Source organism: Oryx dammah, unplaced genomic scaffold (assembly GCF_014754425.2).
Source record: "Oryx dammah isolate SB20612 unplaced genomic scaffold, SCBI_Odam_1.1 HiC_scaffold_11077, whole genome shotgun sequence".
NCBI lineage: Eukaryota > Metazoa > Chordata > Mammalia > Artiodactyla > Bovidae > Oryx > Oryx dammah.
In genome coordinates this window covers 560,453-578,249 of record NW_024080471.1, presented here as the reverse complement: position 1 = coordinate 578,249, position 17,797 = coordinate 560,453, and the positions used below count along the sequence as shown (strand labels likewise).

The 17,797-nt window shown below is 40.6% G+C and overlaps 1 protein-coding gene across 6 annotated transcripts in view; it reads right to left on the bottom strand.

The window, feature by feature from the left end:
- LOC120860446 (protein FAM13C) overlaps positions 1–17,797 on the bottom strand; it is a 135,889-nt gene that overhangs the window by 71,022 nt on the left and 47,070 nt on the right. For all 6 annotated transcript variants that reach the window (XM_040236246.1, XM_040236245.1, XM_040236247.1 and 3 more), the window contains one exon: positions 5,359–5,477. In XM_040236246.1, coding sequence (XP_040092180.1) covers positions 5,359–5,477 — 119 coding nt within the window. The remainder of the gene's footprint in view (positions 1–5,358; positions 5,478–17,797) is intronic.

Here is a 17,797-nt window from a genome sequence, read left to right as displayed (position 1 = left end):
CTAAAGCTTCATTCTTGCTCTAACTAAATGCAGTTCTGTAACTATGAGTTTTAAACAGCTCCAGATACTAAGGACCATGCCAGAGTAGGGCAATATGCAGCCCCACCACTCAGATGCACTGAAAATCCAAATTAAAATGTAAACACATCATCTTTCAGAAGGAAGCATTAAGGTATTTATCAGCCATCACCTTATTAGGGCTTAGCTCCAGGCAGCTAGAGTCCTAAGGATGAGCAGTTGCTGGGAAGAAAAGGACTGAAGTAGGCATTTAAATCAAAAGGCCTATAAGAGCCAGGCAAAGAGCATACAGAGAGATCTGAGTGGGAATTGTGGGAAAACAAAGAGCTGCTCCTCAGTTCCAACTAATTATTGCCTTGCAAGAATGTACACCCTGGGTTATCCCATTTTTACATATTTCAAAAGAATGTCAAAAATCCATAAAACCTCTGATATTTAAACATTGAATCATGAAGGATTGATGCTTTTGAACTGTGGTGCTGGAGAAGACTCTTGAGAATCCCTTGGAGAGCAAGGAGATCAAACTAGTCCATCCTAAAGGAAATCAACCCTGAATATTCATTGGAAGGACTGGTGCTGAAGCTAAAGATCCAGTACTTTGGCCAGCTGATGCGGAGAGCTGACTTATTGGAAAAGACCGTGATGCTGAGAAAGATTGAAAGCAGGAGGAGAAGAAGGCAACAGAAGATGAGATGGTTGGACGGCATCACCACCTCAATGGATGTGAGTTTGAGCAAACTCCAGGAGATAGTGAAGGACAGGAAAGCCTGGCATGCTGCAGTCCGTGGGGTCACGAAGAATTGGACAGGATTTAGCAACTGAACAACACAAATGTTTTAAAACAGTCTACAAGCCAATTATATCTCCACATTAGATACACTTACAGGACACCAAATTTGAGATCTTTGATGTGGGACACCATACTACTAAGGAATAAAATAGAAAGATGAGGGGAGATGCTAAATAGGAGGAAGGATGCAAAGAAAGAGGACAGAATGGGCTAAGTCAATATCTGAAGTTGGCTCTGTTGAGGAAATTCAGAACATGCAAACTTGGAGGCAGGAAGAGATTAAGACAGTGAGTCTAAACCTTCTGGGTGGTCACGGGTAGCATATGAGATTTTCATTATTGCTTTAGAGATTTTCCCTGGAAAAATAAACCTAAGGAGTAAGAAGAATAAAGCTGCCCACCAAGATGTCTGTATGTTTGTTCCTTGTTCTCCTCCTCTTGTTACCTTACATGGCAAAAGGGACTCTGTAGAAGTCATTAAGTTAAGGAACTTGACATGGAGTGATTACAGTGAGTTATCTCAGTGGACCCAATCTAATCACATGAATCCTTAAAATCAGAACATCTCTCCTGTCCAAAGCTGTAACAGAGAACACCCTGTTCTCATACTGGATCTATTCCTTTAGCTCTAAACCTTGTGCTCTGTCACCTGTGTTCAGCCATGCTTGCTCTGCACCTTTTGTGAAAGAATGTTGCCCACAGCCTGAAATATAACATGGTAGCCCATTCTCAAGGTTCTGACCTTTAAAGGTTTAACACTTTTCCATTCACACACAGAGAAAAAAGAGAATAACCTTTGTCCTGTTGTAGGTTTATAGGAACATTGTAATCAGACCTACATAGACAGCTGCAAGAACAAACAATTCTGGCACCAAATGGTTTGCAACAACCAACCACACCACCATGCCTCCTAGGTACAAACCTGTGACTTACAGCAACACAAATTTATAGTCTTATGGTTCTGTAAGGACAGATGGCCAACATGGGTCCCACTGGGATAAAATAAACGTGTGTAGGCTTGCCTTCCTTTCAGACAAGAAGCCGGAATCTTAGTTGGGTAAGATGGTTCTTTGGGATACAAGTCCACCATCCTCTCAGCCTGCTGGCTTTCTGAACAAAATCGCTCTTTCTTGTCCTAACAACACATCTCTTGATTTACTGGCCTGTTGTGAGATGAGGAGGAGGAGCTTGAACTCAGTCACAATTAGAAGAAAACACGGAAGAATGCTCAGAGAGATGCAATGTTTCCTGCTTTGAAAATGGAAGAAGAGGCCACTTGCCAAGCAATGTGGGCAGCCTCTGGAAATGGGAAGAGGCAAGGAAATGGATCAGTTCTCCCCTAGAGTCTCCAGAAAGGAATGTAAGCCTGCTGACAATGTTTGTTTTATCCTAGTGGGATCCATGTTGGCCATCTGTCCTTACAGAACCATAAGATTATAAATTTGTGTTGTTGTAAGCCACAGGTTTGTGGTCATTTGTTACAGTACCAACAGAAAACCAATATACATAAAGACGATCAAAATTTGGCAAAAACACTCACAGACCTCCTTGATGCTCATCCATAGACATTAGATAAAGACTCCTTGCTCTAGAAAGAGCTGAACAACATGATCTCAGAGCTGAAGGTAAAAGTTTTTCTCTTTGGCACATGTGAGAAGATCAATACTACCCCATGACACAGTCAGCTTCAAAACTGCACCTCTACAAGGATGGATTCATTCTCTGGACACTAACTACCCTTATGAGTCTCACTTAAATCACATGTGAACCCCTGACAACTCCTTGCTGCAGACTGATCTTTCTTCTCTTTCTCAAAGCGTTTGTTATGCAAAGAACATGCTCCTCCTCAACCTCCATCCCCAAGAAGATGGCATTTTACACCTGCTGAGATTTAGCCTGGCTTATTCCCTCACTCTGAGCCAGACTGAGCCCTGAAGTATCTTGTTACAGTATCATGTCTCTATCAAGATCTTACTGAGCATGATATGCCTGGACCAGGCCATATGCTGGCTTAAAACGGAAGAGGAAGGTTATCAGGAAAGTGAGCTACCTGACTCAAAGTTGCTTTCAGCCTCAGATCTCATATCACCAGTTCATCAAATTTCACAATCCCTGTAATATTTTGAGATTTTTTTTAAGTTCCATTAGAATGATCCTGGGTGACATCACCATGGTTGTGACAAATAACTCTATAGTTTAAAGTTACCATACCAATCAAATACTAAACCTAATACGCCAGACATAACTGGCTTCACAGCTCCTGATCTGCAACTTGACACCAGATCCTGTGACTGTCAACGCTGATGCATAGACAATTCTGGAATGCTGCTAGATGAGAAAGCAAAGTGGAACATGGAAGCTAGAAAGGAAAAAGAATAAAAGAACAACAAGATATTTGGGGTCCCATGGAGATTTGCTGAAGTATAGAGGAAGACAGACCAGATCTGTTTCTGCAAGAAGCGGCCACTCTGTTGGGCAGACTATCTTGACTCAACAAGGAAGGCTGCCCAGTGACCAAAGTATCTGGCTCCTTTTTCTGACATGCAGAAGAGGTCAGGAACCTCCTAAAACGTTACACAAACTTACGTGTATATGTGCATCTCTTATTTTCTGAAGAAAAGTGCCATAGATCTGAGGATCCAAATGAACTGTAACTCCCCATTTCCAAGTATAAGAGGGGCTAGCCTGTATGTTTCCCCATGAGGACTTCTCTAATTCAACACTCTTAGCTCTTATTAGTCATAAGTGAATAATTCCCACCATAGAATCCTATTATATTTCTGACTTGCCCTCTGATAGCAGCAATAATACCATTTACCCTTTCCACTGTAGATGGGATATAAAGTGGTCTTAATTTTACCAAACATCTGGCATCTTTGAGAAGGTGACTTACTAACCTCATTTTCCCCATCAGCCTCTGTGGAATATTCATCCCAAAGGGAACCATGCATTCCATACAAATATGAATGTGGATTTTGTTTGTTGTTTTCATTTTGTCTGTTGTGCGTTTTGTTGTATCTTTTTTTACAGTTTTGAAATATGCATAGGAATAGAGTTGGCCTTATTATTCCTGAGAGAGGCAGTCACCGGTCTAGTGGGCTAAGACAGGGTCACTGTCTAAACTGGCTGTAAAACAGCTTTGCTATAATAAGGTTTCCAGCAGGAGGGTGAGTATTCTGATCAGCAGAGAAACGACGGGACTGAGTCTCATCAAGGTCAGGTAAGAATAAACAGACAAGAGATGGCAACCAGCAAATAAGGTGAGAAAAGATACCCAAGAATCCAACCAGATAATAGATCACCTTAATTTTAGGATCTCTATCAACCATCTGAGGTGCTATGATTCTAAATTTAGTATGCTGAATATTTAAAAACACAATTTCACTATATATAAAATAGATAACTAATAAGGACCTACTGTAGAACACAGGGAACTCTTCACAATTCTCTGAAATGACCTACGTGAGAAAAGAATCTAAAAAGAACAGAAATAGGTATACTAATTCACTTTTCTGTAGACCAGAAAATAAGACAATATTGTAAATCAACTATAGTCTAATAAAAATTAATTTCAAATAAAAGCACATTTCATAGTACAGCCAATCTTGTCTGTTGTTGATTTATTTAGACTCTGCTGCCTTAGAAAAAATGTTGAAAGGTCATGCCAGAAGCCCAGCCCTCCCTTTCTCCTGGGAGCTATGATTACACTGTACACAAGATCCTACAAAGACAGCTGACACAACTAGTGGTTGAATTCTTTCTTCTGTTTAGTTCCAGAAGAGACTTGCCATAGACAGCTGCAAGGCCAGGCTCCCGCTGAATGCCATGTCAACCTTGCTGTAGTCAGCCTTCACCCATGTTCTTGCCCTGGACCCAGGAGTTGTCTCCTGCAGGTCTAGGAGACCACAGAGGCCAGCCCAGGGCCAATTCGAGGCTTAGAGACATCACCTGGATCAGCAAAGAAGCCACACCTGCTATGCTGCAATCAGACATTTGTAGGTTCAAATTCTGGTTCAGCCTTTTTCACTTGTACAATATCAGGCAAGTGCCTTAATGTCTCAGCCTCAGGGTCCTTCTCCATAAAATGAGGCTAAGAGTATCCACTTTCTAGGGAAGGCTGATGCTAAGTTGCATCAGGGAAGGGATGAGAGCTAAATGACAGAATATATGAGAAGCAATTGGCTTGATGCCTACACTATTATTACTAATTACCACGATCACAGAAGAAAAGCTAATCATCTCTAGCATGGAATGAAAGAGGACAAAATGATATCAGCGTTTCTCTTTCTCAGGGCAGGAAGGTCTCTACTCTTCTCTGAGCCTTAAGGCTGATTATCTTCTGACTGAAGGGAGAGAAAGTAGGTTGTTTATATTTCTCTTAGACTCAATGATTCTCCTTCTAGGCCCCATTAAAGAGCTTCTCTGACTTCAAAGTGATGCCAATGAGTGTGAGAAAGCCTTGCCTCTTGTGTGGGGGTAGCAAGCACAGGTGCGATCAGTCGGGGAAAGGAACCCCAGGCCCACTGCAACTTGTGACAACAAAGGGCCCACCTTGGTTGAACTCGCACAGTTTCTTGGCACCTGGAGGTGGGGGTGTGTGCCCTCTCCTGAGTTGGTGTTCCCGGTCTCCCTTGACACTCCGACTGGCTGGATACCACATGCTCTGTCTCCTGCAAGAGAAACAGGAAAGGGAGACGAACCGTCAGCAGCCAACAGTTCCACAGTGTTCTCCGGTGGGGGCTGGGTCACAGAGCAGAGCAGCAAGCCGTAGAAAACACACACCGCTGACGACTGTGGGGACGAGGGCTGATGAGTAATTCAAAACTGAAAAAGTCTCTTTCTATCTGGCAGTTGCTGCCACGTTACAAAATAAAGAGGAGGTTTCCCTGATGGTCCAGTGGTTACGACTCTGCACTTCCATGTCAGGGGATGCAGGTTCAACCCTTTATCAGGGAACTGAGATCCCACATGTGGTGCAACCAAAAAAATTCCAGATACAGAACAAGGAGAAAGTAATAATAAAAACCTAAATTTTACAAACATTAAAAATATTATAGAGCTTCCCTAGAGGCTCAGTGGTAAAGAATCTACCTGCCAGTGTAGGAGACACGAGTTTGATCCCTGATCTGGTAGGATTCCACATGCCACAGAGCAACTAAGCCGACGTGCCACAGCTGAGCCTGTGCTCTAGAGCCCAGGAGCCACAACTGCTGAGCCCGTGTGCGGCAGCTACTGAAACCCAGGCTCTGCGATAAGAGAAGCCACCACAATGAGAAGCCTGTGCACCGCTAGAGAGCAGCCCCCAGTCACCATAAACAGAGAAAAGCCCACTCGGCAACAAACCTCCAGCATGGCCAAAATAAACAAAACTATGAAAAAATTATAGAAGAGTATTTAATGAACAAATAGATTTGAAAATGTAATCTCCAGAATATTTATAGCATAAGCTCAATTTTGCCAAATCAAATATATGTATAAATGTACACACACACAAATACACACACATACAAAATCGAGACCAAGTAAACCAAAATCTTAACAATGACTAACATTAAGATATCATTTTTTTTTCTTTTGGGTGCTCATCTACATTCATTAAAATAATGATACATTATTCCTATAATAAGAAAGAAATTTAAGTGAATCTGAAAACTAAGGGACAAATAATTTTTATAAATTCCAAATCCTAAGTATGCTTAGTATCCCTCTCCTCCCCACTCCCTCCCTCTCTCTCTCTCACACACACATACACACACACACACACACACCTGTCTATACTGCACCCAAAGAAATCACTAGATTGGCCCCATCATCCTATGATGAACTCTACTAATTAATTTAGGAAAATTAACAGAAGTCAAGTCTAGAGAGTATCATAAACATTCCCAAGTTAAAATGAATCTGTATTCAATACAAAGACACACATACCCAAGATGAAAAACTTATATACTTTCAGCAATTGAAACACTGTCGTGTTTGAGCCATGCCAAACCTCTGACAAACTTGCCTTAGGATAAAATAGCCCTTCTTTACATGAAAAATGAAATATGAAAACCAAAATCAGTAAGAAATTCAGCAAGTGCAGATGGCTACTGTCATCCAGTCAAAATATTCATGTGACACAGTGAATCAGGCTCTGACTGTGCAGTATTCTGTGGTGACATTACAGACAAGTTCCTCTCTTACGGGTGCAGGTTGCAGTCAGTTTAAGTACCAGTTTGTGAGGGATCTCAGAAAGCATTTTTCTAAAATACGACAATAGTTTGGCGGGGCAATTTGCCAAGTAGTCATCAGAAACTTCTAAAGCAAAACCATAGCAATGCTTTCCTATAAGAGGGGTAAAATGGGAAGTAGGAACAGAGCTGAGAAAAAGAAATGAATTAGAAACACCAAGATCCTTTCTTTAGTTTCAGTTTTCTAAGCATCCAGCGTCAGGCAAAAAACATACCACATGAAAGGTTGCCATTAGTGTCTGACATTTCCTTAGACATAGTAGCTGCTTGCAAAAAATTCTACAGCTACTTGAATACTTGTCAAGTTTCCCCAAACAATGGTTTTCAAGTGAGATAGCTCTGCTTGCATGTATGTGAGGTATGTGTCCTTAGACCAATTACATCCATTATCTGGACCTTGGTTTCCTTATCTGTACAATGGAGATAATTTTCCAAGCTCATGAGGGTATTGAACAAGATGCTCTTTTACTGCTTGCCAACTGGAGGCATATCATGGAATGGGAGCTACTCATGATGATAATTATAATCCTTTTATAAAAATTCCTCCCAAGCTCAATATTCTGCAACTAGTGTTAAGGAAATACTCGGAGACTTAGTCCAAATGAGCTCAGTGAAAGCAAACTATTTTTGTGTTGGGATGCATGTTTCAGGTTTCTATACTAATAATATTATTTTAAACACTGTATTTAGAAACCACCCTACTTGGAGACCTAATGACAAGGCCCTTCTAATTTCTAAACAATTTAAAACAGAAATTTCAATTTTATTAAAATTTAACCCTTTTAAGAAACAGTAGGTTTTGGTTTTTGTTTTTCCCAAAGAGAATGTTTTATCTCATCCTTTAGACTCACAGAGGCCGAAAAGGGTTTCAGGCCACACATTGCAGGACTCCTACGGATTTTAAAAGCAAAAGCAAGAATAAATAAATGGGAATACATCAAAACTAAAAAGCTTTTGTACAGCAAAGAAAGCAATCAATAAAACTAAAAGGCAGCCTACTGAACAGGAAAAGATAATTGCAGATCATGTATCTGATAAGAGGCTAATATCCAAAATATACAAAGAATCCACACAACTCACAACAAATAGAAATCTGATTAAGAAATGGGAAGAGGGCCCAAGTAGATACTTTTCATCAAGGAAGGCATACAGATGATCAACAGACACATGAAAAGAGCTCAACATCACTAATCATCAGGGAAATGAAAATCAAAACCACAATGAGAGATCATTCACACCTATCAGAATGTCTTTCTGATAATAACCAACAAATAATTACTGGTGAGGATATTGAGAAGAGGAAACCCTCATGCACTGTTGGTGTGAATGCAAACTGGGACAGCCACTATGGAAAACAGCATGGAGTTTTTTCAAAAAATTAAAAACAGAACTACCATATGACCCAGTGATTTCACATCTGGGTATTTATCCATAGAAAATAAAAATACTAATTGAAAAGATATATGCACCTTTATGGGCTTTCCAGGTGGTACTAGTGGAAAACAACCCGCCTGCCAATGCAGGAGATGTAAGAAATGTGGGCTTGATCCCTGGGTCAGGAAGATCCTCTGGAGGAGAGCACAGCAACCCACTCCAGTATTCTTGCCTGAAGAATCCCATGGACAGAGGAGCCTGGCGGGCCATAGTCCACAGGATGGCAAAGAGTCAGACATGACTGAAGTTACTTAGCCTGCACACATACACACATGCACCCTTATGATCACTGCAGCAAATAGCCAAGATACAAAAACAGTCTGTGTCCATCAATAGAAGAACGGAAGGAAAAAAGAGAATACTATAAACACATACAGGCACATTGAATATATTACTTAGTCATAAGAAAAGAATGAATTCTTGCCATCTGCAACAACTTGGGTGAACCAAGAGGGCATTATGCTAAGTCAGAAAGAGAAAGACCAACACCATATGATATCTCTAATATATGGAATCTAGAAAACAAAACAAACAAACAAGCAAAACAAAACAGAAACATACATGTGGATACAGAGAATAAACTGATGTTCACCAAAGGAAAGGTGGGCGGGGGACTGTGCAATACAAGTGAAGGGGATTTAAGAGGTATTAACTTCCAGTTATAAGTCATAGGCATGCACAACACAGGGAATATAGTCAACAGTACTGCAACATTTTTGTATAGTGACAGATGGTTACTAGACATATCGTGATGATCAGTGTGTTATGCATACACATGTTGATCTACTATATTGCACACCTGAAAAACAGCTATAGTCAAAGTGAAAAGTGAAGTTGCTCAGTCGTGTCCGACTCTCTGCAACCCCATGGAGCCCTACCAGGCTCCTCTGTCCATGGGATTTCCTAGGCAAGAGTTCTGGAGTGGGTTGCCATTTCCTTCTCCAGGGGATCTTCCTGACCCTGGGATCAAACCCAGGTCTCCCATATTGCAGGCAGATGCTTTAGCGTCTGAGCCACCAGAGGGAAAAAGTGATCATCTACTACAGACCAAGGATGTTGATAGTCCAAAGAGTTATATAAAGTGAATGAGACCTCTTTGCCCCCAAAGAACTACAGAATCTGTTTTTGACAAAGACTAAACCATGAAATGGCAGACACTAACTTGCCTACTTCTGTGTTAATGTGTTTGTCAAATGGGGAGGTACAAACTGACCAATGGGAACGAGGCAAGGTAGAAGCCAAGATCTTCTCCTCCAGGTTAATCTTCAAACCACCTAGTTAAGCATAGCCTGGATGGGCATCTGTAAGAGGAGTCATCCTATGTCTTTTCCTGCTCCCAACCACCCTCTTCTACCCTTTGACTTCACCTCCTGCAAGTCCCAAGCCCAGCCTCAGTAAAGGTACTTCTGGGTTTTCTGCTATATGCAGGAACAAACTGTCTAAGCTCTGAGACATTTCATGAGAAAGATATTACATAATGAAACATTATTTGGGTTATATTCTGACCCATGAGCAGAGGCTAGGATAGCATACAAAATGACAAGAGAGAAGTTATCTATTAATTAGGTTGAGAGGCTCAAAGCCCCAGCTGAACTGTTTACAATAGCCAGGAATGGAAACAACCTAGATGTCCATCAGCAGTCGAATGGGTAAGAAAGCTGTGGTACATATACACAATGGAGTATTACTCAGTCATTAAAAAGAATGCATTTGAATCAGTTCTACAAGGTAGATGAAACTGGAGCCTATTATACAGAGTAAAGTAAGTCAGAAAGAAGAACACCAATACAGTATATTAACACACATATATAGAGAATTTAGGAAGATGATAATGATGACCTATATGAGAGACAGCAAAAGAGACACAGAAGTAAAGAACAGACTTTTGGACTCTGTGGGAGAAGGCAAGGGTGGGATGATTTGACAGAATAGCATTGAAACATGTATATTATCATATATGAGATAAATCGCCAGTCCAGGTTCAATGCATGAGACAGGGTGCTCAGGGCCACTGCACTGGGATGAACCTGAGGGATGGGATGGGGAGGGAGGTGGGTGGGAGGGTCAGGATGGGGAACCCATGTACACCCATGGCTGATTCATGTGACTGTATGGCAAAAACCACCACAATACTGTAAAGTGATTAGCCTCCAATTAAAATAAATAAATAAATAAATAAAACCCAGCTGAGTTGGAAAAAACAGACACCCCTAAGCAGAAATGGTGAAATACGATATTTCACCTTCATTGGGATTTTAGAGTTCAGCTGGGTCATAAAGAACTTGAGAGAATCTAGCTTTAATCCAATGGCATGGCCACTGTTTCAGGTCCTTCCAAATTCCCTAATTTGTACAAATCCATGACCCAGAAGAATTTTCCATCCTCATTCCAGTTTTTGCCCATCTGCTCTAGTTTGCCAAGTCAGAATACTACCCTTAAGCCGCAAAGACATATGCATCCTCTAAATCTTAAAAGATATGGTGTATGGCAAAACCAATACAGAATTGTAAAGTAAAATAAAAAAATTTTTTTTAATAAATAAATAAAAATAAAAGATATGGTGAGTCAAAATAGTCATTCTTCAGTCTTCTCACACTTGAGGTTTTACCTGTAACCATTCTATTCCATAATTGGTTAAAACTGTTATTTTCTCCAATTGCAGGCTTAATTTTTAAATTAAATGGTTTTATAACTAATCACTCCATTGCAAATAAAAATGTCTTAAATTCATGGCATCATGTTTTAAGATACCTCCACAGTTCAGAAGGACACATATTTTCAGCTTTTAAAACAAATAAGGAAAGTGTTATCAATATACCCTCTCCTATATGACCCTAAAGTTCCTGTTACCTTAAACTTGCACAATTCTGTGAAAGTGACCTATAGTCTATCTGAATAATTGGGAGTTTTAAAGATTTTTAGCCCTGATTAAAAGAACTATTTGTTATTATCACATTCATTTCATAACTGGGGGAAAGGAAGCCCTGGAAGAGATAATTTAAATTTCTTTTAAAAAACTGTTTGTCTGATTATTACTTAATGTTCTGATCCTTTAATAAAGAGGAAACTTACATATTTCCTCAATTTTACCACTTCCATTTTAAAAATAATTTGTAGGACTTTCCTAGTGATCCAGTGGTTAAGAATCCACCTTCCAATGCAGGGGACACGTGTTGGATCCCTAGTCAGGGAATGAAGATCCCACATGTCATGGGGCAACTAAGTTAGACTAATCAAGAGAAGACAAGACAGATGATTTACCTAGGATGGAAAGACTGTCTTCTATGCAAGAGATGACTTCCTGAAGACTTTGCAAAATCTAACTGAGATTTATATTGTACGACCAGTCCCGTAACAGAAGATTTTAGGTATTTCTGTTCACCAGCTGAAGTGGAAATATTTCAATAAAATAAACACAGCTTATAATTCAATAGATCCAAATAGCTTTAAATAATGCAAATCTTGATAAATCTGGGGGGAGAATTATATTATTTCAAATTTTTTACATTGAGTGACTTAATATTTTATACTCAATACTTTAATTCAAATTGCCTAAAATAGGACCATACTGTACCACAGCAATCTCCAGCCTTTTTGGCACTGGGGACCAGTTTTATGGAAGACAATCTTTCCACGGACCAGGGTGAGTGGGGGGTGGGTGGTTTGGGGATTGATTCCCATAAGGAGTATACAACCTAGATCCCTAGCACGCTCAGTTCATAGTAGGGTTCACATTCCGATGAGAATCTAAGGCCACTATTGATCAGATAGAAGGCAGAGCTCAGGCAACAGTGTGAGCAATGGGGAGCGGATGTAAATACAGGTGAAGTTTTGCTCACTTGCCTGCCACTCATTTCCCGCCAGGCGGATCCGTTTCTAACAGGTCAAGGACTAGTACCAGTCCATGGCCCGGGGTTCAGTATCCCTGCTGTACCACTCGAGCTAAAGAACCCAGAGCCTAATTTCAATCTCCTAAATCAAAATTTGGAGTTCTTTCCATCCTGTTTCAACATTTCAAGTTTACTATTGTCAAATGACAAAACAAACAATTTAGTAACCAATCTGATGTCCTTTACTCAAGAGGAAACAATCCATAGCCTGGGGAAACACAGCACCTATGAAACAGAAGAGCATTCTTCCTGAGTGACTTTAGGCAAGAGTGAATATCTAGGCAAGAGGTAACAAAGAAACAGCGCATGACTAGCTAAGAGGATGGGAATTTCCTTATAAGGCCAGCAAGGCCTATCTTCTAGTGTAAGGAGAGCCACCTAAAGATGATTTGAAGGACTGTAACTGATGTGTGCTTCCACAACAATCAATTCCAGTAAGTACAGGCTGACTTAGGTATTATACTGGAAGTCCTGGCCAGAGCCATTAGGCAAGAAAAGAAAAGACATCTAAATTGGGAAGGAAGAAGTAAAGCTGTCACTATGCAGATGACATGACATGATACAGAGGAAACACTACTCTACAAAAAATAGAAAAAGCAAATTCAGTAAAAGTGCAGGATGCAAAATCAATATGCAAAAATCTTTTGTCTTTCTACACACTAATAAACTATCAGAAAGAGAAATTAAGAAAACAACCCCACTTACAATGACATCAAAAAAATAAAATAACTAGGAATAAATTTTACCAAGATGGTGAAAGACCTATATCTTGAAAAGGTATTGATGAAATAAATCTAAAAAGACACGTCAATGGAAAAGATATTCCATGCTCACATATTAGAAAAATTAGTAGTGTCAAAATGTCCACATTACCCAAAGCAATCTATAAATTCAATGCAATTCCTGTCAAAATTTCAATGGCACTTTTTACAGAACTAGAATAAATAATTCTAAAATTGCTATGGAACCACAAATGACACCAAATAGTCCAAGTAACCTTGAGAAAGAAGAACAAGGCTGGAAATATCATGTTACCTGATTGCAAACTATATTACAAATTTTTACTAATTGAAACAGTATTGTATTGGCATAAAAATAGACATATAGATCAATGGAATACAACAGAACCCAGAAATAAACCTATGCATATATAGTCAATTAAGTTATAACAAAGGAGACAATAGTGTACAATTGGGAATAATAAATGGTATTGAGAAAACTGGACAGCCATATGCAAAAGGATGAAATTGGACCACTATCTCACACCATATACAAAAATTAACTCAAAATTCATTAAAGACTTGAATGTAAGACCAGAAACCATCAAACTCCTAGAAAAAAAAAACATATATGGTAAGCTCCTTGACATCACTCTTAGGGATATATTTTTGGATCTGACTCCAAAGACAACCGCAATAAAAGCAAAAATAATCAAATGACAAACTAAAAAGCTGCACAGCAAAGGAAACTGACAAAGAGCAAGCTACTGAATAGGAGGGAATATTTGCAAATCATAAACATAACAAGGGACTAATATCCAAAATAAAAAGAACTCATATAACTCAGAAACAACAACAAAAACTCCAAACAATCCAATTTAAAAACAACAGAGATCTGAAAAGACATCATCCCAAGGAAGACATAATGATGGCCAACAACCAACCACTTGAAAAGATGTTCATCATCACTAATCTCAGGAAATGCAAATCAAAACCATACTGAGATATCTCACACCTATCAGAACAGCTATTCTAAAAGAGACAATAAATAACAAGTGTTGGCAAGGACGTGGAGAAAAGGGAACGATTGTGTACTACTGGTGGGAATGTAAGCTGGTGCAGCCACTATAGAAAACAGTATGGAGGTTACTCAAAACACTACAGATAGAAATATTTAATGATCCAGCAATTCTACTCCTGGGTATTTATTCTGAGGGAAAAAAAATACTAATTTGAAAAGATGTATGTACCCCACTGTACACAGCAGCATTAGTTACTCTAGCCAACATATGGAAGCAACCTAAGGATACACTGACAGATGAATGGATAAAGATGTAGCGGAGAATCCCAGGGATGAGGGAGCCTGGTGGGCTTCCGTCTATGGGGTCACACAGAGTCGGACATGACTGAAGTGACTTAGCAGCAGCAGCATGTGTGTACACACACACACACACACAGGAATACTGTTCAGCTATAAGCAAGAATGAAATCTTGCTATTGACAACAACAGGGATGGACCTTGAGGATATTATGCTAAGTCAGATGAATCAGGCAAAGATGAATACTGTATGGAACAAAGTGAAAGTGAAAGTTGCTCAGCTGTGTCCAACTCTTTGCAACCCCATGGACTATACAGGCCATGGAATTCTCCAGGTCAGAATACTGGAGTGGGTAGCCTTTCCCTTCTCCAAGGGATCTTCCCAACTGAGGGATCAAACCCAGGTCTCCCTCATTGCAGGTGGATTTTTTACCAGCTGAGCCACAAGGGAAGCCCAATAATACTGGAATGGGTAGTCTATCCCTTCTCCAGAGGATCTTCTCGACCCAGGAATCGAACCAGGGTCTGCTGCATAAAATCATCAAATACTGTATGATTTTACTTTATATGTGGAATCCAAAAACGAATGAACAAACAATACTGATAGACACAAAGAACAGATCAATGGTTATCAGAGGGCAAAGGGGTTGGAGGTGGGCAAAAATGGTGCAGTTGTATGGTGATGGGTGGAAAACTAGACTTACGTAACAACCACTTTTGTAGTATATGCCAAAATCTAATTATTATGTTATACTCTGAGACTACTGTGTTATGTACCAAATTTACCTCAACTGAAAAAGGATTTATTTATAGTGCAGGATGCCTTGATGCTTTTTAGTAGTCTGACTTGTGCCTACTTAGATTTTGATGTGCGGTTGGTCAAAAATCTCTGAATTTCTTCTCGTATTGCCCCAGGTTCCCCTGTGGTTTATGCTATGAAGGCTTACCTGGTAGTTCCGTGAGTCCCCTAATGGCTGCCATCTTGCTTCACTTAGATTGAGGAGCATCTATTATTTACCCTTGAAATAATCCTCTCTAATTCAAGAGGATTTACCTGCTTCTAGCTGCCTGTGCACAGTTCCTGAAACCTTAAGTCGCATCCTGAAAACCTAGAGTCTCTCACAATTTGATTATCTGCCTGCAAGAATTCGGTCAAATGAACTCAAAGAGCTCAGGCTACAAAAGCAGCAGAGTTCCACCAGAAGCAGAGCGGCCCAAGAGCCAGCAAACCAAGAGGGCTCTGGCGAAAGCTTCATCTGCACCTAGGAACTGACCCTGCAATCTTCAGCACCTGTCTTCAGATCCCAGCTTGTCACCAATATTCAATGACAAAACTAAAATAACTCACTAACAAGTGTGATGTCTTTTATCCAGCGGAATACAGCCTCTGAATTGGGAGAGTAAAGGGCCTCATGAGCAGTGGAATACTCTTTCCAAAGGATTCTGGGCAAGCAAGAGTTTTATAGAGTGTTTGAAATGGCAATGGGGAGGGAGAGCATGATGGGTTAGGAGGACCTGAATTCCTTATAAGATTGGTGGGTCATATTTTCAAGGGTAAGATAAAAGTAAAGCTGAGTTTGAGGCCTGTGATTGGTTTGTGCTGTTTCCTTGACAACTGTTTGCTGTAAGTGTAGGCTGACTTAGGTTTAGATTTGTGAAGAGGCTGGGCGTCTGGAACGCCTCCAATCTATGGGTCCTGTTGGACAAAGTAACATTATCACTATAGACTCAAGACATATCCCATGCAAATCAGCATGAACAGTTACATTCAACAGGTGTAAGGTCAAGAGAGCAAACAAAAGGGTACCAGAGAGAGTCACCAGGCATTTGGGTCCTCAGTGGTGTTCATTTTTGCTCCTCTGAAGCATTTGGATAAAGAACACAGGACCCCAAAGTGAGAGAGATTCACAAAGACCAGAAGGTCCTCCTTTAATGAGTTTAAAAGTGGCTGGATTAACCAGCTGCAAGAGAGGCAAGATGAGCACCCTTGGGTGTCCTGCAGGCCCCAAATCCAAGCATCTCACTCCAGAGAGCTCCATGCCTGCTCCTGTCCCACTGAGAAATCAGGCCTTGTCCAAGCCTCCAACTCACTCAAACCAACTGCAACATGTCACTAAGTCTACAAAAGACCTCAAACAGGACGAAGCTCAGAGGAAAGCAGAGGGCACACTCTGGACCTCATCACTCTGCTTTGTTCCCTAGCAGCACAGGATCTCAAACTACCACATCTAGGCCCTAAAAACTGCTTACATGACCTCTGAACCCGCCTGACCCCTCAAGGCATTTGAAGCTTCTGACTTGACCATTAAAACTCCTAGAATTCAGGAACAGGCCACCTCTTCAGCATTACGGACTTCCTGGGTTTCTGACTCCAGCTGATCCTTGAACGATGCAGGAGTTAGGAGTGCCTGAGTACACACTTCCAGTCAAAATCTGCATATTTTCACCTCTGCCTCAAAAACCAAGGAATAGATAAGTGACTCACTCGCAAGCAAGAAGCTGAAACCACCTGGATAGAAATAGGACTTGAACCCTTCTTTTGATTCTACATGTTATGATCTCTAGTCAACACAAACTTTTCCCCACACTTAGTTCATTTAAAGATTTGTAAAATGAAAATACAGGTACCATATTTTTTTTAAATCTGCATATATGTGGACTCCCACAGTTCCCAAGGGTCACCTACACATTCACTTTTTGTTCCAATATGTGGCTTCTATCAGGCACCACATTCCGTGTTCTCCCTAATTCTTGCCCTCAGGGAGCTCTTAGTCTGGTGGTGGCAAAGGTGGTGTTGGTGGCCACACACAGGCTACTGCAGTATAGTATGATAGTATGAGCAATGCTACACTAGGATAAAGGTATGTGTGAGATGCTCTGGGAACACGTAGAAAGGAAACCAGACCCAGTTCATGGGAGAAGCATCACTGAAGTGGTCTAAGAATGAAGCAGAGATGGGGAGACAGAATGTACCAAGGCAAACAGGTGTCAGTGAGGGACCGGCATGTTCGAGGAACTCAGGGCCATTGGCTATGTTTGGGTGGGAGTCAAATATAAGTGGAGAGGTTACCAACAAGGTGAGCAGGGCACAGGAAGAGGCCAGATCATATGAGCCCTATGAGAGTTTGGATTTATTCTGAAGTCAATAGTAAGTCACTGAAAATTGTAAGTAAGACCTGTTTAGATTTGCACTGGAGAAAAACCATCTGGGGCCTGTCAGGCAAGTGGATTAGAAGGTAAGGAGAGACAGTGAAAGAAAGGAGGACAGCTGGATAATCAGGTTACCCCAAGTTAGACATGATTGTCACTTGGCATTACAGAGGTGGCAGTCAGAATGAAGAAAGGTTGATTGGTTTAAAAGATATTAAACAGGTGACTGACAGGATGTAGGTGAAT